The sequence below is a fragment of the Leopardus geoffroyi genome, chromosome B3 (genome assembly GCF_018350155.1).
Source record: "Leopardus geoffroyi isolate Oge1 chromosome B3, O.geoffroyi_Oge1_pat1.0, whole genome shotgun sequence".
NCBI lineage: Eukaryota > Metazoa > Chordata > Mammalia > Carnivora > Felidae > Leopardus > Leopardus geoffroyi.
The window spans coordinates 146,669,266-146,694,738 of NC_059337.1; the positions used below are offsets into that span (position 1 = coordinate 146,669,266).

Sequence of the window (25,473 nt, forward strand, 5' to 3'; positions counted from 1 at the left end):
ACCAGGCACTCGCCCCAGTCCCGCACACCCAGAGGAGTGCAAGACGCTCTGGGCCCCACGGTGGGACCCGAGCGTGGCCGGGCTGGGGTGCACGTGTGTGTGAGAAGTGGACGTCCGGGGCCGCACACGGGCAGAGCCGTAGGCTAGGTGCCCGCCCCGGTGCCGGGGCAGGAGAGCAGGGCTGGCAAATCTGCCTCTGAGGAACGTGGGCCTTGCCTTCCCGTGAGGGGACAGGGGACGAGGGGGGACGGGGGACGGGGATGGGGGGATAGGGGATGAGAAGGGGGGAGAGCGGACTGGGAGGGGGGCCACCGGAAGTCCGAGTACCCACCGGGGGAGAGTCTGAGCCTTTTGCACTGGTGCGTGCTCCCTGCCGCCAGCTCCTCCGAGGCCGACGGGAGGCGTCCCGCAGCCGCTGGCTGTGGGCACCGTGTGGGGGGGGTGGCGTGAGGGGTGGCGGGTGGGGGCCAGGCTGGCATCAGGGGATAGGAGCTGAGTGCAGGAGGGTGACACGTTCCGGCCCGGCCGCTCACCGTCCTGGACTGACCTGTCGGGCCCCCCAGAGGGCGCGGCAGGGACGCGGCCGGCTGCCGCGCTGTCTCCTTGCGCCCCATGGCTCGTGCGGAGTCGAGACTGACACGGCACCACGGGCCGGGGGCTTGGAGGCGGACCCACGGTGTAGCGGGCGCATCAGGGCTGTGGATGCACAGCTCGCGGCGGCCGTGGCTGGGCCGGCCGTAGATGCGGAGGTGCGTCCCAGCTCCCACCAGGAGGCCCCACGTGCGTGGAGACCGCTGAGGCCACAGGGTAGCGGAGGGCAGTCCGTTCGCGGCCTGGCTGCCAGGGCCCGGGCCGCACTTTGTGGCTTCCCAGCTCCTCCCAAGTGTAGATGTTTTCCGGGTCCCGCCTGCCCATCAACATCGCTGCCCGGTATTCTCTGAGCCCAGGGAGCAGGTGTGGTTTGTAGCCCATGTGAGCGCCGGGACGCCCCTGACGCCCGCACGCTGTTTCTGACGGCTCTTGCTCGCAGGGCCAGGCCCCCGCCCACCCCATGTGCTGGGGTGTGGGCCGTGTGGTCTGCTGACCGACCTTGAAGACTGACGCACGAGGCATTTAGAGATCTAGGACAAAGACCGTTCGCATGTGTTTCCGCCGGGCACCTGGGGGCCTGAGGTGCGTGTCTGCACAAGTCCGGCCTAAACCGTGACTTCTCAGGAGCAGACCTCCCGCCCGATCCGCCTGGGCCGACCCCTTGGCGAAGAGCGGGATGGAGCGTGACCTTTGCCCCACGACCATCTGGACGACAGACGCCTCCAGGGTGCAGGCGACCATGAGCAGGGTGTCCTGCAGACCTGGCCTCTCACGGGGAAGGAGCTGACGGGGACCACGCGGGAGGGCCTCCAGGAGACATCTTACATGGCGCCTGGAGGGCCCGTGACAACAGAAACGGCTGGAGAACGTGCGTCCCGAACCACGTGTCGCCAGCAGGCAGTGACTGTGGCCGCTCCCGGCCGGCTCCCCCAGACTGCATGCTTTCTCTTTTCCTCCTAAATTCTGTTCTGGCCTTTGCTCCTCGACTTAGTGACCGCCCGCCCCTCAGGGGAGAGCGAACGGCAAGCCAGCCCCAAGGCCACTAAGCTGAGCTGCCGCCTGTCCCCCCGGCAAGAGGCAAGAGCGACTTTCAGCCATGGGTGTTCATTCTCTCAAGTTCTGATTCGTAATTTCTTAAAACCTTGACAGCTTTTAAGCAACTTGAAACTTTTTAACGAAGAAGCAACTTGAAACTTTTCTAACGCTTTTTCAGCAAAGCACCCCGTCTCCCCACTTCCCGGAAAGTTTCCGCCGGGCCCGCATGGGCCACACGGGATACCAACGTGCTCCCGGCCCCAGGCGCCCGTGGGGACCCCGCGGCCCCCAGGCCATCATCCCACCAGCAGCCACCGTGGCCGTATGGCCTGACCCGCAGCCTGCACCCCAGCCTCCCCGCGCCAGGCTCTCCCCTGCGGAGGCCCCACCCCACCCGACTCCCGGTAACAAAGAACAGCACCGAAAAGAACAAGGGAGGCCAAAACGTTTAAGTTATTAAATCAAATATACAGAGTGATTCATTTAATATGTACATATTTACAAAAATGCACTTTCACGAGGAGGGGGGCCGGGGCCGGCAGGTGGGCAGCAGCCTGGAGTCCACGGCAGACGCGGACCGTTGCGAGGGGAGAGTCTGTGTGAAGGCACTTGTCGTGAGCTTCGACGCTGCCCCCGTCCCAGGGACAACAGAGCAGTCGGGAAGGGCACTTCCGAAAACACAGTTGAGAGATCTCTACAGCGAGCGCTCCAGGCAGGAGTAGGCGAGGTCGGCGGGCAGGGGGGGCCGGCCAGGGAGCCAACGGGGGTCTGCCCCCGGGGGCCCCGGCCCTGCCGAACGCAGGCCTCTGCTGACCTCAAGCGCCACCGACAGCCACGGGCCACGCCGCACATCACGGGTCCCACCGACAGCCTCAGGCCACACCGACCACCACGGGCTGCGCTGTCAGCCACCGGGGGTCCCACCGACAGCCACGGGTCCCACGGACAGCCTCAGGCCACATCAACAGCTACGAGCCACGCCAAGAGCCACGGGTGGTCCCACCGACGGCCACGGGCCGTCGTGTCACCGCGGGTCCCACCAATGCCATGAGGCACGCCAACAGCCGTGGGCTGTCCCACCAACGCCATGGGCCACATCAGCAGCCACAGGTCCCACTGGCTCTTTGGCCTGGAGCCACCGAGAACGCCAAATGAGGAATAATAAGGAAGATTCTGTAAACAGTGCACCACCTCTGCTAACGAACAGACGATTTGGTGAGGACACAGACACCCTTTGCTCTCTCCTGCCACACAGCGAGTGCGACACACAGAAACGTTACAAAAATAGCAACTATCCGAGAATACTCCACTGTTCTCCGCCTGACGGTCATCGAATAATTTATACAAGGTTAAAGAAACGTAGAAAATAAACATTTGTTTTTGGTTTTTGGTGTTTTTTTACACAAAATAAAGAAACTATGCACACGGCCTGGGCCTCCTTCCGTCTGGCGGGTGGTGTGGCGCCCGGTGAAGGGTCCCGGTCGCGGCCCCGAGGGCTGGCCTCCGCGCTACTCCGGGCCGGCGTGGCGCGAGTCACCGGCGCTCCTGACGGCGCGGTTGTCCACTTTGGGGCCCGAGGCCCAGCGGGCCGGCCTCCCGGGCGAGCAGCTGGGGTCTTTGGTGAATTTGTGGGAGAGGAACTTCTCGGCCTCCAGGCAGTCACCCTCGGCGCGGCCGGGCTCCTCGTCGTCGTCGTCGTCCTCCCCCGCGCCTGCCCTGCAGCCCGCGGGCCCCGGCAGCAGCTCGCCCACCCGGCGCGGCGGCGGCGTGAAGTTCTTGCACGGGTACAGCGCGTCTTTGTGGCCGCCGACGCCCGGCCGCTCGATGGGGTTGCGGATGGGGTTGAGAGGGGCCCACTGGTTGTTGGCGCTCTCCTCCCGCGGCAGCCGGCTCCTCTCCCGCTCTTTCCTGCGCTTCCGGGTCCACCACACGCAAACGACCACACACGCCAGACACAGCACGCTGAACACGCCGCACAGCACCGGCACCAGCAGACCTGGGAGGGGCGCGGCCGTGAGAGGGCCGGCCGGCTGCGGGGGGGGGGTGGGGAGGGGGTGGGGGGGCCTTCCTCCGGCTCCGGCCTTGTGGGGAGGGACCCGGGGGGCAGGGCTGGGACGGCGGGTGGCAGGTGCAGCGGAGGGACCCCTGGGAGGGGAGGGGAGGGCAGGGGAGGGGAGGGGAGGGGAGGGGAGGGCCTAGGGAACTGGCGGCCCCTCACCCCCTGCCTGGCCCCGCCCCCGAGCCGCCCCTGGCTCCGCCCCGCCCCCCTTCTCCCGGCCCCGCCTCTGAGCCACCCCCTCCCCCCGGCCCCCTGCTCACCCACGGAAGAGCTGCCCACGACCACCGTCTCCACTTTGACCTCGGTGATCGCCAACAGCAGCGAGCTGTTGCCCCGCTGGGTGATGGCGGCTACGATGGCGTGCGCCGTGCTCTGGATCAGGCCGCTGTCGGGCAGGTCCCTCGCGGGGCTGAAGGACTGCGGCAAAGACAGATCCCACTCACCGCCCGGGCCAGGGCCGCGCGCCCCTGGGCTGTGCAGAGCCAGGGAGCGCCGAGGCTCCGGGACGGTCGCCAGGGTGCATGCGGTGGCTGCGGGCGGGGACCGGGAGCCCCCAGGGCTTCCTGTGGGGAGACTCACTGGAGGAGAATCGCGCGGTCGGGCCGCCCGCAGCTGCCGGGCTCAGGGGAAGGTGGGCTGGGCCCCCACCCCCTCGCACCTGGAACGAGGATGGCCATCCCTCCCAGGAAGGCGTCTGGCCCCACTTGGCTCTGCCCCAGGTCTCAAGGGCTCCGCAAACACGTCACTGCCCGCTGCACGACCCCAAGGGCGCCGAGTAGCCAGCACCCCGGGAAACTACTGCGCCTTCTCTCCGTGTCTCCCCCTCCACTTCAGCCTCACGGGGCTCCCGGCTACCAGCCTACACCTGATCCCCACCCCGAGCCCAGAGCAAGGCCCCGAGGACACCTGCCTGGGGTCCGGACTGCACATCCCAGGGTGGCCTGAGCCAGGGGGCACCCTTTCTGCACAGACCCTGGGGGACACGACACAGGCAGAGCAGGGGACCGAGTGAAGCCTGAGCATCACCACCTAAGACCCTGCCCGGCTGGGCACCCAACCCGCCTCTCGGACTCGGCCCCACGGCTGGGAGTCGGGGCTCCAGGGGAGGGCTTTTGGCCCACAGCTGCAGGGACCTCCTCGCTCCCTCACTCTCGCCCGGGGGGAAACCCCGCTGCCCTACCCTACCGCTGCCCGCCCCGGCCGCTGGCCGCTGGCCTTCCCTCTCAGTACCGCCTCCGGGCCTCAGCTGCTGTCACTCGGAGCCGCCCACAGCTCCAGAGACCCCTGCCCGGGGCCCGGGCCTCCGCGGCCTCAGACACCAGACCTGAGAAGTCGGTGAACCCAGTCCGACATCCCAGCCGCCCACCCACCCGCGCTGCCTCCAAAGTCCCTGGGGCTGACAGCTGGTGCCTGGCAGGCTCCCGGGACCTGCTTCTGCAGCTGAGCCCGGCCTCCTAGGACCTCCACCTAGCTCTCTCTCGAGGCCCCAGGGGGCAGCACCCCTCGCCCGCAGACCCTTCCTCCAGTTCCACAGATGGAACAGCTGGCCCCACCCCACACCCTTGCTCCCGTTCCCTGAGAAGCTGACCCCACTGACCCCCAACCTGGAGCTGCTTCTTGGCTCTTCCTGCCCCTTCAGGCCCCTCCCGCTGCCAGCCTGGCTGTGCCCGCTACCCGTCAGCCCCCGCGAGGGCACACGAGGGGCCCGGCTCCCACAACACACAGCTGCGCCTGGACGGACTCCTGAGTGTGTGTGTCAGCCCCCGTCCCCTGCACCTGAGGGCAAGCCTGGCCTGGGCCCTCGGACCCAGCACCTCCAGACAAGAGACAGGGGGGGACCCTGGGAAGGGGAGAGTGGGCAGGGGCGGCCACCCCACCTGCCCGGTGCTCACCACAGCCACCTCGACTGCGCTGGCCCCAGAAGACGGCCGGTCACAGAGCAGCACCAGCAGGCGGTCACGGGCCACCGCCCTTGTGGCGGGCAGGGCGCGGATGCCGGAGCAGATGGCACCCACGGTGGTGCCCTGGGCAGAGACACAAGCGGCACATGAGGGGGATCCCGGAGGCTGGGGACCGAGGCTGCCCCACGGGCACGTGGCAGGCAGGTCACAGCTCACAGCCCCGCAAGGAGGAGGGCGGGGATGCGGGGGGTCCCGGAGGGAGCTGGCTTCCCAGTCCCCTCCTGCACCCACCACCGGCAGTCGGGGCCGGGGTGGCCGGGGGGGGGGGGGGGCCTGGAGGCGCCCAGTCCTCACTCACCCGCCTGCCAGCAGCAGCTCCAGATACAGACCCAGGGCGGGGAGGGGGCCTCACCCGTCCTGAGCCCCCTTCCCGGTCTCCTGGCTCAACCCCCTCTGTCGTCCGACCCCGTGGGGCCGGGATCCCTGAGCGAGCGGTCGCTCAGGCCCTCTGAGTGGCCGCTCTGAGAAAGGCCGGAGACGTCGGGGCTGTGCAGATGCCCGGGGCGCCCGCCTTCCGGGACCGGACCGCTCACCTGGGGCACTTGGTCTCGATTGAAGTGCAAAGTGAGGCGTGCACAGTTGTTGTCCAAGTGGCTGGAGCGCGGCAAGCACAGGGTGCTGGGCAGCAGGGGCTCGTCGGCGCCACACTCGCCCCACGCCGCGCAGGGTGGCTGCAGGCACTGGCCGGGGGCCTTCTCCTGGCACCGCTGCCCTGGCGGGCACTGGGCGCTTAGGGTGTCGGGCCGGCCGGCCAGCAGGCAAGGCTTCCGCCCGCACCACACCTGGGTCAGGCAGGCACACAGAAGGACAGACACAGGGGCACGCGGATGAGGACCCGCAAGTCGACACGGGCACCATGCAGGAAAGAAAGACGCGGTCGGGACCAGCAAGGCCCGGGGCTGTGCCCTGCCCCGCCACGGCCTCCCAGGATGAACCCAGAACCAGAAAGGACCCCCACCGGAACAGGGGGGCCCAGAGAAGAACGAGGCTAGGCAAGGCCCATGCTGGGGGGCTTCTGGAGCCTAAAGAGAGTCTCCGTTTCCCCAGTTGCACATCAAGAGGGAACACCTTCCTCCCAGGAGGCCCAGCAGAGGGGGGGAGTACGGCTCTCCAGCCCCAGCGCCAGCACCCTAGTCTCACGGGCAGAACGTCAGTGTTACTACAGAAAGGTGACAGTGTCCCCTGGGCCAGGGGTACCGGGACAGCAGGCCGGTCGGGGAAGCTCTGGGGGCACCCCCATACCTTGCTGCAGTCCCGGCGACCGTCCACGCAGCGGCAGCTGTTACAATCCTCCACCCAGGAGCCCCCGTGCGGGAAGGGTACGCCCTGTGACCAGCAGGACCTCCCAAAGACAATCACTGAGGAGAGAAAAGCCGGCGTCGTCAGCAGGCTGGCCCTGGGAGGCCACGTCCATCCACGTCCCGACCTGCCATGACCCCGTGGGGCGAGGTGCCCCCCACCTACCCTCCTGGCACCGTGGGCCGGCCCGGCCTGGCGGGCAGCTGCATCGATAGCCGTTGATCTCATCCACACACGTGGCCCCGTAGGCACAAGGCGAGGACTGGCACTCGTCGATATCTGCAGGGAAAAGTGGCCAGGCTCAGGAGGCAGTGAGGGGGCCAGGGCCCACACACGCAGGGCCCAGGAGGACCCCCGGGCCGGGAGAGGAGCCCCCCCCCCCCCCCCGGCCAGCTTGGGCCTTGGTTCGCCCTGTGGGGCCTTTGTACTGGGCCTGGCCCCGGCACCATCACATCAGCCCGGCTCTGACGAGCACCGTCGTCCTCCATTCGCCTCTGGACCGAGGCGGACAGAAGCCCCTGGGGAACCAGCCCCTTACAGAGCAGCCCCCAGCTGCTGGCACGGGGTGAGCAAAGGGGGGGCCCGCCAGCAAGACACGTGCGACCGAGGCCCGGAATGAGGGCAGAAAGGGACCGGTCGCGCCGTCCTTCCGGTTCGCGGATACTGTGGCCCCGGACTCCCGACACCCGGGCCAGGCTGGGAGGAGCTCCCAGGGCTGGGGCCCCACAGCCCCCACCCGCCCAGGTGCCCCAGGGCCCTCACTGATGCGGCAGTCGGGACCCGCGAAGCCAGGGGCACACTCGCAGCGGAACCAGTTGACCCCGTCAACGCAGACACCACCGTTGTAGCTGCAGGGGAGAGGGCGGGCGTCAGGGGGGCCCCCCCGGCAGGCCGAGCGCCCCTGGGCCAGCCAGCCTCCAGGGCCGCCACTCACCAAGGCAGGGGATTGCAGTCGTTGGTATCTGTGTTTGAGGAAAGAGAGGAAGGTCAGCACTGCATCCACCCCCCAGCACCCCCTGGGCCAGCCCACTGGACAAGGCCAGCAGGCTGAGGGCACTGGGGCCAGGGCAGCGGGTCCAGGAAGAGGTGTCACAGAGGAGCCTATCCGGGAGAATGCCTCAGAGAGCGGCCGGCTGACCCCCACCAGGACACACGGGGATCGGGGGCAAGGCTAACGAGCTGGGGGTGGGGGGCCAAAAGTGACACTGCAGGTCCCGGGGTGCACCAGGGCTTTGGGGCAAAGGCGGGCTCCCACCCCACAGGCCTCCGCCCGCCCACTCCCCGCGGCCCCCACCCTCGAGCTCACTGTGCGTGCAGGTGCGGCCCTCCCAGCCGTCCCGGCAGATGCAGGAGAAGGAGTCCCCGCTGCCCACGCAGGTGCCCCCGTTCACGCAGGGGTTGGGCAGGCAGCTGCTGTTCTCGGCTGCGAAGAAGAAAAAGAAGAGAACCTTCTCATCTGATCTGGGCAGGCACCAGGCGTCCACTCACGGTCCCTGACCGGGCCAGGCCAGGCAGAGCTGGAGGCGGAACCAGGGGCGGGGCCAGGAGCAGGCCCAGGGGCGGGGCCAAGGCCCAGCGCGCCCGGAGCCCTGCCTCCTCACCTATGTTGCAGGTGCTGCCCTTCCAGCCCGGGGGGCAGGCACAGCGGAAGGTGTCCCCGCTGTCATAGCACGTGCCACCGTTGCTACAGGTGTAGGCATCACACTGGAACTCGCCTGTGGGCACACAGGCCGCTCAGTAGGAGTGCCCAGAGCGGCGGGCAGACCCCAGCGCGGCAGGGGCCCGGCGGGCACTCACGCGAGTGGCAGGTCTTGCCCTTCCAGCCGTCGTCACAGGCGCAATAGAAGTCGTTGACCAGGTCGTAGCAGCGGCCGCGGCTGTGGCAGGGATCGGGAAGGCAGTCGTTGGGATCTGGGGGCGAGGACGCCGGTCAGCGGGGGTCGCCGGCGCTCAGGGAGGGTCAGGGAGAGCGTGGGGGTGTGCGGAGGTGGCCCGGGAGAGACGGAGGGGCAGGGGCGGGGGCGGGTCGGAAGCACTCGTGGAGCCCCCCACCCACCCCACACAGAGGCCCCTTTGGGCACCACTGAGTGAGCTGCCGACCCCTGGGAGGGGGGCAGGGGGCTTACTCACTAGTGTCACAGAGCTCGCCCTCCCAGCCGCTGGGGCAGAAGCAGCGGAATGCGTCCACCTCATCGATGCACGTGCCCCCATTGCGGCACGGCTGCCCCAGGCAATCGTCGATGTCTGCGGGAGGCGGCAGTGAGCTGGGGGGGGGGGGGGAGGGGGGGGAGGGGGAGGTCCCTGCCGGCCCGCCCCGCCCAACGCGGCCCGCGGCCACTCACTCTCATGGCAGTAGGCGCCCGTGAAGCCGCTGTCGCACACGCAGGAGAAGTTGCCCCCAGGCAGGCTGACGCAGTGTCCGTGGGGACCACATACACCAGAAGGGGCCCTGCCCGCCACTCTGGACTCCGACTCAAACCCGCACCCATCGATCACTGCAGCAGATGGGAGAAGGTCAGTGTGCCCGCCACCCCGCAAACCACAGGCCCCGCCCCACCCCCACCTCCGCAGGCCCCGCCCCACCACCCACCTCCGCAGGCCCCGCCCCCACCCCGCAGGCCCCGCCCCACCTCTGCAGGCCCCGCCCGGGCACGACTCCCTGGGCACAGAACAGTTCTTGCCGCCCACGTCGTCAGGGCATGCGCAGTAATAGTCGCCCTCCAGGTTGTAGCAGCGAGCTCCGTTCTGGCAGGGGCTGGGCTGACAGAAGTCTATGTCTACCTGTGGGGACGGCGGGGAGCATCTGTGGAGGCTGGGCCCTCACCTGGGAGACAGCCAGGCGTCGCATCCCTCTGAAGAATCCCGGAGGCCCAGGCCCTGCTCAGCCTGCACACCCAGGCGTCCGCTGCCGGAGCCCGCAGGACCGCCCATCCGACACTGTCCAGGCCAGTCAGCTGGACGGAAACACCTGCAGGCTCCAGGCCCCTCCTACCGCCCTCGCCTCCCGGGCGGCCCGCTTCCTCTGCCTCGCCAGGCAGCATCCGGCTTCACCCCTCCTGCTGGCAGGAAGGCCGGCTCCTGACCCCCTCCAGAGCCACCGCAGCCACGCCGAGCCCAGTCTGTGGGTCTTTCCCAAAAGCGTCATCACCAGGCTCCACCAGGACAGGCGGGACTTGTACCGGGGCCCTGGGAGGCCCGCCAGTCAGGAGCCCTGCCCCTGGCGCCTCTGTAGCCCCAAAGGCCAGGGCAGGTCAGGGCAAGGCGGGGTCATGAGGCACCAGGGATGTCGGCCACCCCTGCTCAGACACACGTGACGGTGCGGGCCCGCACGCCCTGGGGCACCCCATCCCACCCAGGGCTCCTCTGTCACATGAAGATCATTCCAGTCACAGTGACAGGTAGACAGGCAGAGAACCCGGGCCCGCCCCATCAGGAGACGCTTGTCAGTACAGGTAGTGACCCTACGACCACCCCCCCCACCCCCCCACCGTCCCGGCCCCACCCAAGGCTCCGAGGCTGGGCTTCCGTCCAGAGCTGCATGCAGCCCAACTGCGGCCTGTCCCACGCACTTGGGTGACCTGGGATGATGGCATGCCCCTGAAGCCCCCGGGGCCGCGCCCCAGGCCTCACCTCGCAGAGCGGCCCCGAGGTGCCCTTGGAGCAGCGGCAGCGGAAGCCGTCCCCCAGGTCCTCACAGAGGCCACCATGGCAGGGGTTGCTGGCACACGAGTTCAGCTGCAGCTCACAGTGCCGGCCGCCGAAGCCCCGTGGGCACACACACTGGTAGCCGGTCGCCAGGTCCTGGGGCAGGGTGAGCAAAGCAGGGGTCGGTGAGCCGCCAGAGGCCACCCCCCAGGGCAGCTCCTGCCCACCCCCCTCCCCTCGGCCTCCGCCACGGGTGTGCGTCTTACTTTGCAGATGCCACCGTGCTGACACTGCCCGCGACAGTCCTTGATGTCTGGGGACAAGGGGCGGGGTCACGAGCAGGGTCCGGGATCTCCGCAGCCCCGCCCACCTGGCACCACCCACCCGCCCATACTGACTGATGTGGCACTGATGCCCTTCCAGCCCGGGACGCAATCACAGTAATAGCCACCAATCAGGTTTTTGCAAGAAAAAGCATTAAGGCACGGCTTCCCCTCACACTCATGGGCGTCTGTGAAGGAGACAAGGGGGAGCGAAGGGGCTCAGCCCCACCGGCCCCGCACCTGGCCCCCGCAGCCCCAGCAGCACCAGCAGCCACAGCCACATGCACGGAGCACAGTCCATGTGCGCGAGGGCCCCGTGGGCCGCTTACCCAGCTGGCAGGTGGCCCCCACCCACTGCTCGGGGCAGATGCACTCGAAGCCGTCCACCTGGTCCACGCAGGTGCCCCCTGCCGCGCAGGGGTTGGAGGCACACTCGTCGATGTCTGCAGAGGGACGGAGGGAGCGTGTGGGGGTGTGGGCCACGTGGGGAGGTGGGGGGGCTCTGGGCCCCGGTGTTCCTGTCACTCCTCTCCTGACCACCAGGCCCACAACTGCACGTGCGGACTCGACCACCCCACCTCGCCCTGGAGTGCCAGCCCACCCCCACTCTCAGATGCCCCCAGGTGCCAGGCGGGAGCCCCACCCATCTGAGCGGGGGCACTCACCGAGAGCACAGGTGGGCCCGCTCCAGCCTGACGGGCAGTGGCATTCGAAGCCAGAGGGCACCTCGTGACAAGAGCCCCCGTTGGCGCACGGGTCGGAGGCACAGGCGTGCTCGGCTGCACGGGGAACCGAAGGCGGGGGGTTGGGGGAGGCCGGCAGCCCAGGCCCCCCGCCGTTCCACGAGGGTTCCTCCCCGAGGCCCCAAGGTGGGGGTCGGGGGATGCCTACTGCAGAGAGATCAGAGACACGGGGCCCGCGGGGCTCCCCGGGCACCCGCCCGAAGCCCGGAGCTGGCCCCTGACGCACCCCGCTCACAGTTCTTCCCCGAGTAGCCATCGGGACAGGCGCAGTGGTACTGGTCGGGCTCGGCGTTGATGCACGTGCCCCCGTTGGTGCAAGGGTGGTGGCTGCCGCAGTAGTTCAGGTCTGGAGGCAAGGGTAGGGTACTCAGAGGACAGGCCCCCGCCTCGGCCCCGCCTGCCCCGCCCAGCCTGCCCCCCGCTCGCCCAGCTACCTTTGTTGCAGAGCAGACCGCCCCAGTTGGTCTCACAATTGCACTGCCAGGGATCCACACAGCTGCCGTGGACACAGCCAGGGTACGGGACGCACTCGTCGCAGAACCGCCCCTGCCAGCCGTAGCTGCACCTGCATTAGGCCGAGAGGCACGAGGCCCGGTGGGGGAGGGTGGACTCCAGGAGCCCTGGCCACTGCGGGGGAGGCCCGGACGTGGGCGCAGTCACGTGGGCCACCCCCGGTGGGGGGGGGGGGGCCGGCGGCCTCGGCCTCTGAACCGAGGCAGGCCCCGCGCGGGGCGGGGGTGACGGCCCGCCAGCCAGCCCGCACCGTCACGGGCACTTCCCGGCCGCTGGCCTCGGATGGCCGGCCGCAGCTGCCCGGCCACTCCCCCCCCCCCCCCCCGAGCTATTTTGGGACTCACCCCTGAGCAGGGCCCCAAGAGCAGGCGCTGAGAAAGGAAGGCCCCGCGGGGACCCCGGGAGCGACGGTGCCAGCTCAGGCGCTCCAGGAGCTGCCAAGGCTGGGCGGCACCCGGGGCCAGGCGGGCTGCTGGGACACCAGGGGAGAGCTCCAGGCTCAGCCCCCCCTGCGAGACCCCGGGCACAGCGTGTGACCTCACCTGCAACTCAAGGGCAGCGACCTCTCTGCCAGCAAAACCCTATGGAAGACCCATCTCACAGATGGGGGATGCAGAGGCCCACCCCCGGCCCCGAGCCAGCAGTGCGAGAGGCCACGCTCAGATTCAGAGCAGTTCCTGACCCAGGAGGACTCCCCCGCTTCCTGGCAAACAGCCCAGAGAGGCCTCTTGGCTCCAAGGCCACGACCCCAGGCCTAGCCCCGCCTTCAGCTATGGGCCAGCGCTGTCTCTGGGAAGTCCTTCAGGAGAGGCAGGCGGCTGGGGCACAGAGGGCACCCAGGCCACCAGTGCAGTCCCATCCCAGGTGTGGCCCCGCCAGAGCTGAGCCCGACTTGGGGGCACTGCAGTCAGGAGAAAGAGCCCATTGTCCCCCAGTGCACCCCGGGGGTCAGCGGGCTGCCCTCCAGGCTCTGGACAGGCCCCCCGGGGGCCCCCTTCCTAGAACAGGAAGGTCATGGCACGGTCATCGAGGCAACGTCCCCTCCGTGCTGGCACCTGCCATGTGAGTTTATTTTTGTAAAGGAAGGAGCGGTGGCCTTTTCCTGAGCTGCCCACAAGCCCCACCGCCAAGGGATGCCGACAGGCTCAGCAGGCAAGACACGGGGAAACCCAGGTTGGAAAGAGGGGCTCCACCGCCCAGCCCCCCACTTGCCAGGAGGGCCTGTGCATGCATGGGCTGCACGTCCTCACCCAGAATCCTCCCTACCTACAGGTGACGTGAGCGGACCGGGGCTGGGGGCGGGGCACCCGCCAGGAAGGACCCCGCAGGTCCCGAGGATGTGCTCTCAGCCTTGGGTGGGGCAGCGCTCACCAGGCCCCACCCTCCCTGGCTTCCCTGGCCTGTGGCTCCAGAAGCCCAGGGAGGAGGCGGCAGGAAGGCAGAGCCATTCCCGCAGCATCCGGTGGGGGGGGGGGGGGGGGGGGGGAGTGTCCTGCACTGAAACCTGAGCCCTGAGCCACCAGCAGCAGCTGCGCTCCACCCACAGGGGTGGTGGGGGGCTCACCTACTGCTCCCCACAGCCCACGGCAGCAGGAGGGGGGTGGGAATTCCTCCCACCCTGGTCGCCCGGTCACTGGCCACCAAGGGCTGCCGGCGTGGCATCGAGGCGGTGCACGGCACCAGGGGGCAGCCCCGCTGCACCCCGGCCGCACCCCTCCCCGTGGACTGGTCTGCCCACGGTCCCCACGCTCACACCCATCACACAGGCCAGAGGGCAGGGCTGCAGGGCATGGCCCTGCCCCGGGCGGACCCAGGATACGGCTCGGCGGGGCGGGGGGCCTGCCCCCCTCCTTGCCCTGGGACCCTCCGGGCTCCCCTCACACCGCCTCCCAGGCTGGAACCCCCACAGGACACACAGAGGGGTCCCCCCTTTTCCATCTCCCGAGCCAGCCAGCTCTCAAACCACACCCTCCTGTGCAGACTCAACACTGGGTGACCTGGGAAGTGACTTCTCCATGCTCAACATCCTTGTCTACGAAACGCACGTGACAGCACACCCGCCCCCAGAGTGAGGTCCTGGGGTCAATGCACGCTGCAGCCAGGGCAGGGCCACCCTCACCCCGACCCACCTACTCGGCCCACAACTGGCAGCCCCTCCCAGGGGCTCCCTGAGGACGTCCACCTGGACAGCCGGCTCCCAGGCTGCCCGTGCACCTCTGCGCCCACCCTCGCTCACACGCCGTACCAGGGCCCTGCTCTACGCCCTATGCCCCCTCCAAGTCACAGGCCCCGGGCCCTCCAGCCGTCCCGCCCCCCCCCCCCCCCCCGCCGCCCCTCTGCCTGCCTGCTGCCCCCTGACCCTGTCCCTGGCTTCCCCTGTCTGCAGGAGGCTGACGGGATCTCTCACTCTCTTGGGGCCCCCTCGATGCCCAGCCCATCCTGTGCCATGTCCTGGTGCCCCCACGACCCCCCAGCCGTCCTGTGTCTTCTCCTGGTGCCCCCACGATCCCCCAGCCCGTCCTGTGTCTTCTCCTGGTGCCCCCACGATCCCCCAGCCCATCCTGTGTCTTCTCCTGGTGCCCCCACGATCCCCCAGCCCGTCCTGTGTCTTCTCCTGGTGCCCCCACGACCCACAGCCCATCCTGTGTCTTCTCCTGGTGCCCCCACGATCCCCCAGCCCATCCTGTGTCTTCTCCTGGTGCCCCCACGACCCCCCAGCCCATCCTGTGTCTTCTCCTGGTGCCCCCACGATCCCCCAGCCCATCCTATGTCACATCCTGGTGCCCCCGTGACCCCCCAGCCCGTCCTGTGTCCCGTCCTGGTGCCCCCGTGACCCCCCAGCGCATCCTGTGTCCCGTCCTGGTGCCCCCGTGACCCCCAGCCCGTCCTGTGTCTTCTCCCGGTGCCCCCACGACCCCCAGCCCGTCCTGTGTCACATCCTGGTGCCCCCGTGACCCCCCAGCCCGTCCTGGTGCCCCCGTGACCCCCAGCCCGTCCTGTGTCTTCTCCTGGTGCCCCCATGACCCCCCAGCCTGTCCCGTGTCCCGTCCTGGTGCCCCCATGACCCCCAGCCCGTCCTGTGTCTTCTCCTGGTGCCCCCGCGACCCCCCAGCGCATCCTGTGTCCCGTCCTGGTGCCCTAGACCCTCAAGCTTGTCCTGCGTGTGCTACGATGTGTGTCTCCCCACGTGTGTGTCAGGCTGGGTCTCTCCACATCCATCCCTCTGCTTGGGCGGTGTCTCCCAGAACAGGAGAGACACCGCCCCCAACGCCACCTCCCTTTCTCTGCCCTGCCGGCGGCCTCAGTCACGGCAGCTCCCTTGTTCAGCAATTCTGGCTGGAAGACCTGCGCGCCGCCCCCCCCCCCCCCAGCCCCCCACTCGTCTTCTCAGACCCCACCTCAAATGCACTCCGGGACACCTGCACAGCCACAAGCATGAGCCCGGGTGCCCTGTGTGCCTCCTGTGCTGAGGGCACCCGTCTTCGGGCCCTTGCCACAGGATCCTGAAGGAGCACACGTGCACCCAGGCTCCAGGACACGCGTGGCATCGGCTCTGTCCCTGACATCCTGCTGGACCGCCGTCGCCCCCAAGCACTTACCTGCACTCCCCGGGCACGGCACACCCCCCGTGGAGCAGATTACACCCCTGTTTACACACCGCTGTGAACAGAGAGGACGTGAGAGGTGCCGGCCGAGGCCGGCCCCGCCGCCAGCCCGCACCCTGCCCCCGCAGCCCTCCGCCCGGCGCCCCGACGGGCCGCCCCCTCGCCGCACCCCCCCCCCCCCGCCCCCCGCCCCCGCGGGCCCCTCGAGCGCTGCCCACCCGGCCTGCGCTCACCCTCCTTGCACTCCTGGCCCATCCAGCCGTCCATGCAGGCCTTGTTGCCATACTGGTCGCAGGTGTAGTGGCCGAAGAAGTCGTCGCGCGGCCGGCAGAACTTGTTGCACGTGGCGCTGTAATAGTTCTCGTCGCAGCGCACGCGGATCTGCAGCTCCAGATGCGCCACGTGGCCGCTGAAGTGCAGGCTCTTCCAGCGGTCCTCGGGGTTGATCATGCCCGCGTGCGACACTCGCTCGATCAGCAGCTCCTCTTGGGGGGGCGGCAGAGTCAGCAGGGGCCACGGGGACGCTGGCCGGGCCGCCGCAGGGGCTGCGGGGCCGAGGGGGGACCACAGCTCTGCAGGGGCGGGGCCGGCTGGACCACCCTCCCTGTCGAGGGTTCGCCCCCCACCCCCCCCCCACCCCCCACACCGTCTTAACACAAAGCCTCTCCCACCCCTGAGACACACGTGGGTCCCGTCCGTGACCCCACAGCTGGGCCTCACTCCCAATGAAGCCACAAGGGGGGGGGGGCAGGCTGACAGCCGCGGGCACACAGAGGGGGGGAAGCCACCCCCAACGCTTCTGTTCCGATTTGGGGTTTTCCACCATGAAAGGCTCGGGAGCCCCAGGCACCTCACTCTCCCTCCCGCGGCACCACTCAAGGGCCTGGGGAGCACTCCCGCTCTGGCCTCACAGCCCACAGCCCACTGAGCCTGTCTGGCCAAGGTGCCCGGCCGACCCGTCCCCACACCTACCCGGTCCCCACCGACCACTGCCCCGAGCCCGGGCCCTCTGGGCAGACGGGGGACCCGAGGGCCCTCGCGACATCACCCTCACGGCGTCCATCCCAGCGATGGCCCTCCGTCCCGCCTGCTCCTCAGGCCATCCCGACCCCGCCCTCTCTCTCACGACGTCTACCTTCGGAGTGGCCGGGGCCCCGCTCGCCCCACAGGCCGCCCCTGGGCCCGGCACCCAGCGGCCTCCTCCCGGGCCTCCATCCTGGCCAGACGGTCCACCCTACGCGCGGTGGCCTGAGCGATCCTGCCTCTAGGAAAAGGCCAGCATCCTCACGGGGGCCCACGCAGCCTCTGTGACCTGACTTTGGCCTCGCTAACCTCGTCACCCCCCACCACGCAGGCCCACACTGCTCACAAACGCATCGGCTCACCCCTGCCACCTGCACGGCTCCTGCCCTCTGCCGTGTCACCATAAGGCCCACAGACCCCACGCACAGGCTGGCCGGCCGGCCGGCGTGTGAGCCTCAGGGAGGGGCCGGCGAGCCCCCACGTTCCAGGACACAAAGGCAGAGGAGGGGCCGCAAATGCAGAGAGCCTCTCAGGGATGCCCGCTCCGCCAGGCGCCTGACATGGCCCTGGGGAAAACATCTCATCGGGAGAACAGGACAGAAGAAGCCAGGACTGGGGTCAGGGTCCAGGCACAGCTCTGCACATCACAAATGTGGCAGAGCTTCCTAGCAGCCAGGGCGAAGAGGGAGACAGCACACTAGACCCCTGGGGTACAGACAGGGTCATGGGTCTTTGTCCCCAGCAGGCAGAGGACCAGGAATCTGGCCACACGCATCTGGCTAAAGAGGGTAGCCTCCCCGTGTCCTGAGGGAGGCCCTGCAGGCAACTGGCTGCCCCAGCCACCCGGCTCCCAGAGGACTCACCATCCGGGGTGGTGTCATTGTCCCAGTCCCAGGCCTCCACGATGAGGGTGAAGGAACGCTGCAGACACAGGGGCAGGCAGTCAGGGACCAGGCGGGGCCCACCCGCCGACGGCATCCCGGCCCTGGCCACCTCCCCTCCCCAGTGCCCCAGCTCTGCCCCGGGGGCTGTCCCGGTTCTGCCTCCCCGGCGCCCTCCCCGCCTCACTCCTCCGCTCTGGGGACTGGCTTAGTGCCACATCTCAACAGACCCCCAAATGACGCAGGGGGCGGAGGCTGCCCCTCCAGGCCACGAAGGCCCTGGGGACTTGGGCTCCTGCAGCCCCAGTGGCCCACACCTAGCCAGCTACCCCAGCTGGGTCAGCAGGAGGGGCAGGGCAGTTGGCACACAGACCAGGGTCCCACGGGCAGGAGCACCCCTGGGCACCTCACCGGGGCCCGCAAAACATGAGGTCCTTCTGCGAGCGGAGACTCGAGAGGGACGATGCCCTGTCACCGCCCCAGCTGCCCCTCCACCAGGGCCCGGAGCTGCCCCCAGGCCACAGCAGGTACACAGTTCGACGGCACACATCCCACAAACCTGCCCCATCCAAAGAACAGAAGGGAGGGGCCCTGACTGCACAGACGGGGAGACTGAGGCTCAGGGACGGCCCACGGACGTCACTCCCCACTCGCTCCTCCCAGGAGCCTCTGGTCCTCGAGTACAATGTGATGGGTAATGTCACCGAGTGAACTCAGGACCCACCCTCTCCACCGGAGGCAGCAGAGACCCCAGCAGTGCTGCCCTTGTCCAGCGCAGGTGTGCTTTCCAGCCGCAGGGGCCCAGCTCCTCCCGCCCAGGGCCTTCCGTGCTCCCGGATGCACACTGCTCAGCCCTCTTCAGACCAGCCGTGAACATGCTGAACACCCCTCCATCCAGCCCCTGGCTGCCCTGGGTCGGGGGCCCGTGGCACAGGGCCGCCTCTGTGGCCACAGGCTGGTGGCTTCCCCCCCAAGGTGGGGGGCCACGCGGGAGAGGCCAGACTCATCCCCACCCTCGGCACCCCCCACCTTCTCGCCCCTGCGGTCTGGCTGGGCCGGGGAACTCACGCACCTCACGGCCAAAGACCACCGCGTGGGCTGCTCCCCCAGCCCAGCAGCCTCCCGCTGACGCCCCAACCCGTCGGCACACTCCGGCCAGAGACAGACCCCAGCCTCCCTGGACCCCGGCCCCGCTCCGACTGCCTGCCACACCCAGCCACCCCCACAGCCTCTGGGTCCCCGGGGCACAGCCCTCCTTCGGGGACCCTCTCCTCATCCCCACTCTAGGCCCGCAACTGTCCCTCCAGAGAGACCACACCACCCCCAGCGGTTCCCAGCCTTACCTACACTGCTGACTCTGCCCTGAGCAGAGCCTCCTGGGTGCCCCACGGGACCTCACACCCACCCAGGAGCTGTCCTCCACCCCTTTAGAACACTCTCCGCCCACGTTGGGCTGTCACTAGGCTCTCGGTCCCACATCTTGGAGTCTCCCTTCAACCCACTCCCCATGCCCACTACCAACCTCCATCAAGCCAGCTACCTGCAGCCACTGGGGCCTCCACACCCCCATCCAAGGGAGCCCCGATGACCCCCAGGGCTGTGTGTCTTCCCCAATGCTCAGAGCCCTCCTGGGGCTGCTCCCCATGACTCCTGCCCTCTTCCCAACCACCCAGCCCCTGCCCTGCCTCCACCTCAGCCTGCCCGCCCTGCCCCTGGACCTTTGTACACACAGCTCCCTCCCTCTGCCTAGAACGCCACCCTCGGGCCAGCCTTCCCTGGCCGTTCCCACTCCTGCTGACAGTTAGAGTACCCAGCTCTTCCGAGACCTCACTCCACCCAACTCATTCATTCACTCGTTCATTCATTCATTCATTCATTCATTCGTCGAGCATGCACCAGGCATGGACCTACTACTAACGGGTGAGTCAGCAGAGACCCAGGGGCGAGGTGCTGTTCTAAACAGGGGTCAGGGCAGGCTGTGGAAACGGAGATGCTGGGGTTGAGGCCGCAGACAATCAGGAAGCACCCCGAGCCGGAGGAGGCGCACGGTAGGCCCGCGGGGCTGGGAGAGCAGGGGCGTGAACACGGGGTATCAGGCTGCGCTTAGTCACAGACCCCGGTACCAGCTCGGGCGCCGACGCCGAGAGAAACGAGCGGTTGCTGGAGGGGGCAGGGAGGCCACAGACCGCCCGGCAGGGCTATAGTGACCGCTCTGGCCACTGTGCCAAGTGGGCTGTGAGGGCGGGCGCAGGCAGGGGCAGGGAGCCACAGGCTGGGCACGAGAGGACAGACCGGTTTGGGGGCGGGGGGGGGCGGTCTGTGACCACCGCCGCAGGTCAAGTCCACCAGCAGGACGAGCACCTGGGCTCCAGGTGAGCAGGGGGCTCCTCCTGGCTCCCCAGAGCCCCCACGTCAGAAGCTCAGGTAGGATTACCACCACCTTCGTCCGCGCCCAGGGCTCCAGTTACCTGCTCCCACAGGGATGCGTACCCGCCCGCCAGCTGGGCTCCCTGCGCACGGACAACAGGAAGTCATCCAGAGAGAACCTGAGCCAGCGGGCGGGACGGCACCCACACCTCCCCCGGTGCTGGGCCCCCAGCCTCCTCTCCTTTACGGGGCTGGCCTCCAAGACTCAGTTTCCCCAGTGCCAACGGCAGCCTCTCGTCCCCGTGCTTCCTGACACGTGCAGTGTGAGCCAGGACAGGGTTTTGTCACCCAAGTCCCCGGAGAACAGGAGAGTCGATAGGTCCAAGCCAGAGGCTCATAAGGTCTCCCGTGGTTCCCGGGACGGGGCGGAGACGATGAGGGCTGGGCAGTGGTAGCCAGGACGGGAGGGGGGCCCCGAGCAAGCAGTCAGAGAGCCCCCGACCCTCCTCCCAGGCCAGCCTCAGCTGGGCCACCTGCCTGCCTGGCCCCGAGAGGCCCATCCGGCTGCCTGGCCGTAGTCCCCGAAGGCCCCACCACACCCCTTCCCAAAGGACTGCCCTGACCCACCTGCACCACACAGGTAGACCCCCCGCCCGGCCATCTGACTACCCCTCCCCAGGTCAGACCCCCAAGGCCAGGCCCAAAGCCTTCGTCTGACCCTCAGACGGGGCTGACGGGGCAGCAGCCCAAAGGCATGGGAATGGCACGGGGCAGACACGGGACCTATGGACCACACCCCGTGGCCAAGAAAGGCCGGCACTGGTTTCTTCCCGCAGCATCCCGCATCAGCAACCCAGCCCCCCCATGGAGCCGGCGCCAGGAGCTCTAAGCACAGATACATTTCCTGAAACCTGAGCCTTGGAGAGGCCCAGGCCTCTGCCGCCATTGTCCCTAAGGAGAGGGGGAGGGGGCCACCTTCCCCCAAGGCGAGGCCCGAGAAATGGACCACAGGTCCACCCCACACAGCAACTCAGACATCCACGCTCCACACTTTGCCTGGCTGCGCCCCACCTGCCCCACCCGCAGTCCCCCACCGTGAAGGTTGCCGGCAGCCCGGGGTCTCCCATTGCCGTGTCACATGGACCTCGTGAGATCCCCGCAGCAGAGCCCCTGACGTGCTGACACCAGTCAGGCCTTCCCCACCTGGGGTCTGGGGATGGGGACCCCAGCTCAGGCCTGGAGATTAGAGAGGCTTGTCTGCCAGCCTGACTATGTCCCCTCACCGGGCCAGCCTGCACCCCCCCCCAGCCCCCGTCCACACACCACAGAACAGCTGACAGAGCCCCCCCACAAAGCCCTGCCACGGGCCCTCCAGCATCCCTGTTGCTCCCCAACCCAACACCCCCTCAAAGCCTGAGGACAAAGCCCCTGTCCGTTTCCGAGCCCTCCACTGGCTGGCGCGGCCCCTCCAGGGTCTACCCCGCAGTCGGGCACTGAGAGCCCCGCCCTGCCGCCCCCACACCAAAGCCTCAAACGAGACCCCTGACACCAGCAGGTGACCAGGTACAGAGCAGGGTGTGGCCTGCCGAGCGTCATCCAAGCAAGCCCCTGGTCCCCTCTGGGATGGCTCAAGACAGCAGCCCCAGCGCGCTCTGGGGGTGGGCCCACGGCAGCCCTCGGGTCCTCAGGGCAGGGCACACAGGAGGGATGGAGGCTCCCCACCAAGGGCAGCCGCGGTACTCCCGAACACAGACCCTAGCCTGCGACCCTGGGCCGGAAGCACGCAGACGACAGGTTCCCGCGGCAGTTGGGCGCAGCAGGGTCAGGCCCTGTATTCGCATCCCACCAGGCCCTCCCTCACCGGCCACAGTCCCTACACACGGCCCTGAGCACACCAGGGCCCCTCTGGGACTCTGGCCTTCTTTCTGTGGGCTCCCCGTGGAGAAGAGGAGACGAGGGAGGCCAGGGAGCAGCCCGGGGGCTTCCACGAGCCCGAGCCCACAGGGAGCCCTGCCCCCCCCTCGTGAGACCCCACCATCGCCCCACTTCACAGGCGGGAAGGCCCCGCACCGGGTCCTGCAGCGGCCCGAGAGCTCAGGTGGCTATACTGTGAGGGTCAGCCCCAGGCCCGTCTCCAGCGAGCCACACACAGTCGCCTCCCTGCACGCGCGACGTGTACGACAAGAGACGCCTACGGGTGGCGTTCTGGGGTGCCAAGTGCCAGGGCCTGGGCCAGGTAGGAAGGGGTGTGCTTCCTGCCGGCCCCTTGCTCAGGACGGGCCCCTCCAGCAGCCAGCCGCTCTGAGCTCACCACCCACAGGCCCCTCCAAACCCAGCACTGGCTCCCGGCCACACCCAGAGGTGGCACACGTGCACACACGCGCACAGGCACGCGTGACCAAACGTGGCCTCCATCCTGACCGCCACGGGCTCGGCACCAGTGACAACAAGGAGTCACTGAACTCCTGGGGGGCTGGTGGGAGGCGTGGGTCGCGTAGGCCGCATCCTGGCAGGTCTACCCCCACCTCCCAAACCCTGGGCCCGCCCGTCCCCAAACACCGAGCCCGACGCCAACCCGCAAGCACACGCTACAGACGGCACGGCCCACGCGGCCGGCTCAGGGCCCACGAGGGCTCAGGACGGGCCCAGGGCAGCTTGATGGGGCGGGGGGGGGGGGGGGGGTGACGGTGCGGAGCCCAGACTAGCTCCCTGTCCTCCTGTCTCCGGGGGCGGGGGCGGGGGCGGCACTGGCAGCTGGCTCCCTCACCTCCCCACCCTCAAGGCCCTCCTCACACCCCTACTCCAGGATGCCCGAGAGTCCAAGCTGGTCCTGGGCAGGGCCTCCCCCTGCCCCCGCCGCAACCCTCCCAAACGAAACCCAAATACGGTTCCAAACGCGCCCCGGCTCACAGGACGGAACCGAACTTGCAGCAGAGCCAGGCAGCGTGGCCGCGGGGCTGCCGCCGGCGGAGCGGAAATACCAGGGCGCTGGCATCACCAAACCAGCTGCACGCGGCGGCCAGGATGCACTGTCGGCGGGGAGCGGAGACACGGAAGCCGCCCCCCGAGCATGCAGCGAGCCCACGGCCCCGGCCACCTCAGAGCGCGTCCCCTCCCGTGCACCCGTCCCCCTCGGAGCGGGAGGCAGGGCAGGGAGACGACACCAAAGACCCAGTGCCCAGGCCCCGGGGCTCCCTGCCCTGTCCCATCCCGCCCCTGGCCAGCCCGTGGGGCCAAGAGCCATGAGGGACACGCGCCGGCCCGCCACATTCCTCCAAGGCCTCCCTGCCCCCCACCCCCACTGCTGCCAACTCGAGCAGAAAACACATCCTCAGGTAGCGATTTGGAGCCACGCTGGCTCAGGCCCAAGTGCAGATGACAGGCTGCGGGCCCTGCTCAGACCTGCCTGCTGCACGGCTGTGGGGGTGAGGGGGCCGAGGGAGAGGAGCCCTCCCATGCCTGCCCCTGCCTTTTCCAGCAGGGACACAGCTCCCACCCAAGGCCCCAAGGTCAAGGGAGACCCCAGAGGCCAGCCAGGGAACGCGAGGACGGGGACCTGGCTAGAGGGGACCCCCGCCATCCCTCCTATGCCAGCCGGAGCTCAGAGAGAAGCAGAGACGGGGTAGCGGGGAAGGCTGCCTGGCCTAAGCGTAGGAAGAGGTGTCAGCACGAGGCTCAGAGCAGGGGGAGGCAGGGGGCCCAGCCCCCCCACAGGCAGGTCCTACCGACCCAACATTGGCCGGCCTGGCCTTAACCCCAAATCTCTCCCAGGACCAGGGCACCAGATGCACACCGGTGCGGCCGATGGTCTGGGGCCCTCAGTCACAGCCTGGCACCCTGCTCCACCCCTCCCCGCTCCCAGACCCTCTAGCAAGCCCACCTCAGCCGGCCCCCACCAGCTCCTGCACACTGGGGTGCCTCTCTGGGGCCTTCTCTCATTCCTGCCCCACCCAGACCTGCAGCAGAAACCTGAGTGTGGGGGAAGGGGGCAGGGGGCAGGCTCTGCTTCAGAAAGCAGACCAATCACCTGGTGCATCAGGAGACCTCCGCTGGCTCACTCAACTACTCGGGCACATCCCCCTGCCTGCCCGCCCCAGAGCAGACCCCAGGTTTGGACCACATCCCTCTCAGCATTCCTGAGCCCACTTTTCAGCCAGCCTGCCCCCCACTGGCCCCCTTAAAAACAAAACAAAACCAAACCAAAAGCCCACAGACAGACGGTGCCAGGAAGATCCCAACACCAGGGGTGTCCTTGGGCCAGCAGCAGGGGTGCGCCGACACTCGCACATTGGGTCCTCCAGGGCCAGCCAGGGCTGCCCCCCACCTCCACCCCCCCGGGCATCCAGGAAACAGCAGGGCGGGCGCAGGCTGGCCACGGGCCCGGGGCGGCTCCGCCAGGGCCTGCCCCAGACCAGCCCCAGCACGCGCGGCGCACATGCCTCCGCGGCCTGCCCGGGCCCGGGCGCCGCGCCTCGCCTCGCCTCGCCTCCCCCCTCCCCAGACAGACACGCGCAAGGAGACGCAGGCACACGCCGAAGGCTGCCGCGCACGCGGGCCGCGGCCACCCCGCTCCCGCCCCGCCCCTGCCGCGACCCCCGCGCGTCCACGTGGCCAGGCGCGGACGGAGCCCCACGGAGCACGCGCCCAGGGTCGGCCCGCCGCGCGGCGCCCCCTGCCGGCCCCGCCCCGTCCGGGTGCGCGCAGTCGGCATGTAGGGCCCGGCCGCAGGTGCCGGAGGGGCGGCGGGCGCCGAAGGAGGGGAGGGCTGGGACCGGGAAGGGATGGGGGTGGGGGGCACGTACCGGCCAGGCGAACTGGAAGGGGATGACGACGAGGCCGGGGTCCTTGTCGCCTCCGGCCCGGGCCCGTGCCCGCGCCCGATCCCCCGCGGCGCCCGCCGGCGGCAGGTAGAAGGAGTTGCCGCCCAGCACGGGCGTGGCGCCGTGGCCGTAGCTGCAGGGCCCCGTGGGCGTCACCTTGGCCTGGTATTCCTTGAGGCACACGCGCACGTACGTGTCGCACTCGTCGTGTCCGCAGCCCCCCGCGCGCGTCGTCCGGCCGTCGCCGTCACAGCAGGCGCCGCTCAGCAGCTCCCCGTTCACGTTCCGCAGCGCGCTCAGCTGCAGCTCGAAATAGCCCATGGGCCGTGCCGCCTAAAAATAAGGCAGAGGGAGAGCGCGTGGAGGCGCGGGCCGGGGTCGGGGAGCCCGGGCGCGGGGGGTGGAGGACCCGCCCGGAACCCCCGCCGCGCCGCGCAGCCTCGAGGGCTGCTAACAGCGGGCGCCCGCAGCGGTGCCGCCCGGGCCCCGAGGGGCGGCCCGGTGCGCCCCGTCCGCGCCCCCCGGCCCCCGCTCACCTGCACGCAGAGCGCCAGCAGCAGCAGCAGCCGCCCCGGCAGTCGCCCCCGGGCCTGCGCCCGCATCGCCGC

The 25,473-nt window shown here is 69.2% G+C and overlaps 1 protein-coding gene across 3 annotated transcripts; it reads right to left on the reverse strand.

Annotated features, from left to right (window-relative positions):
- Window positions 1-2,073: 2,073 nt before the first annotated feature.
- On the reverse strand, window positions 2,074-25,473 carry JAG2 (jagged canonical Notch ligand 2). Of its 3 annotated transcripts, XM_045452187.1 has the most exons (26): window positions 25,402-25,473; window positions 24,848-25,198; window positions 17,661-17,718; window positions 16,008-16,259; window positions 15,769-15,829; window positions 12,091-12,221; window positions 11,883-12,002; window positions 11,579-11,692; window positions 11,243-11,356; window positions 10,985-11,101; window positions 10,857-10,903; window positions 10,576-10,746; window positions 9,576-9,726; window positions 9,288-9,440; window positions 9,076-9,189; window positions 8,743-8,856; window positions 8,547-8,660; window positions 8,252-8,368; window positions 7,880-7,907; window positions 7,708-7,793; window positions 7,111-7,224; window positions 6,889-7,004; window positions 6,180-6,428; window positions 5,578-5,709; window positions 3,946-4,102; window positions 2,074-3,622 (listed from the first exon to the last, which is right to left on the reverse strand). In XM_045452187.1, exons 1-26 carry the CDS (start codon window positions 25,465-25,467, stop codon window positions 3,135-3,137), a joined length of 3,735 nt encoding a protein of 1,244 aa, XP_045308143.1. In that variant the 5' UTR covers window positions 25,468-25,473; the 3' UTR covers window positions 2,074-3,134. The 3 variants fall into 3 exon arrangements, with proteins under 3 accessions (XP_045308143.1, XP_045308142.1, XP_045308141.1); XM_045452186.1 differs by lacking the exon at window positions 10,985-11,101 and having other exon boundaries at window positions 5,587-5,709; XM_045452185.1 differs by lacking the exon at window positions 10,985-11,101.

What these genes read in the sequence shown, in the direction of transcription:
- JAG2 (XM_045452187.1), bottom strand. Translation starts at nt 25,467, where the DNA reads ATGCGGGCGCAGGCCCGGGGGCGACTGCCGGGGCGGCTGCTGCTGCTG. An exon ending in GGGGGCCACCTGCCAGCTGG is followed by an intron (nt 11,102 to 11,242) that starts GTAAGCGGCCCA and finishes TCTCCTTCACAG; the next exon opens with ACGCCCATGAGTGTGAGGGG. An exon ending in GCGCAGTCGAGGTGGCTGTG is followed by an intron (nt 4,103 to 5,577) that starts GTGAGCACCGGG and finishes TCTTTGCCGCAG; the next exon opens with TCCTTCAGCCCCGCGAGGGA.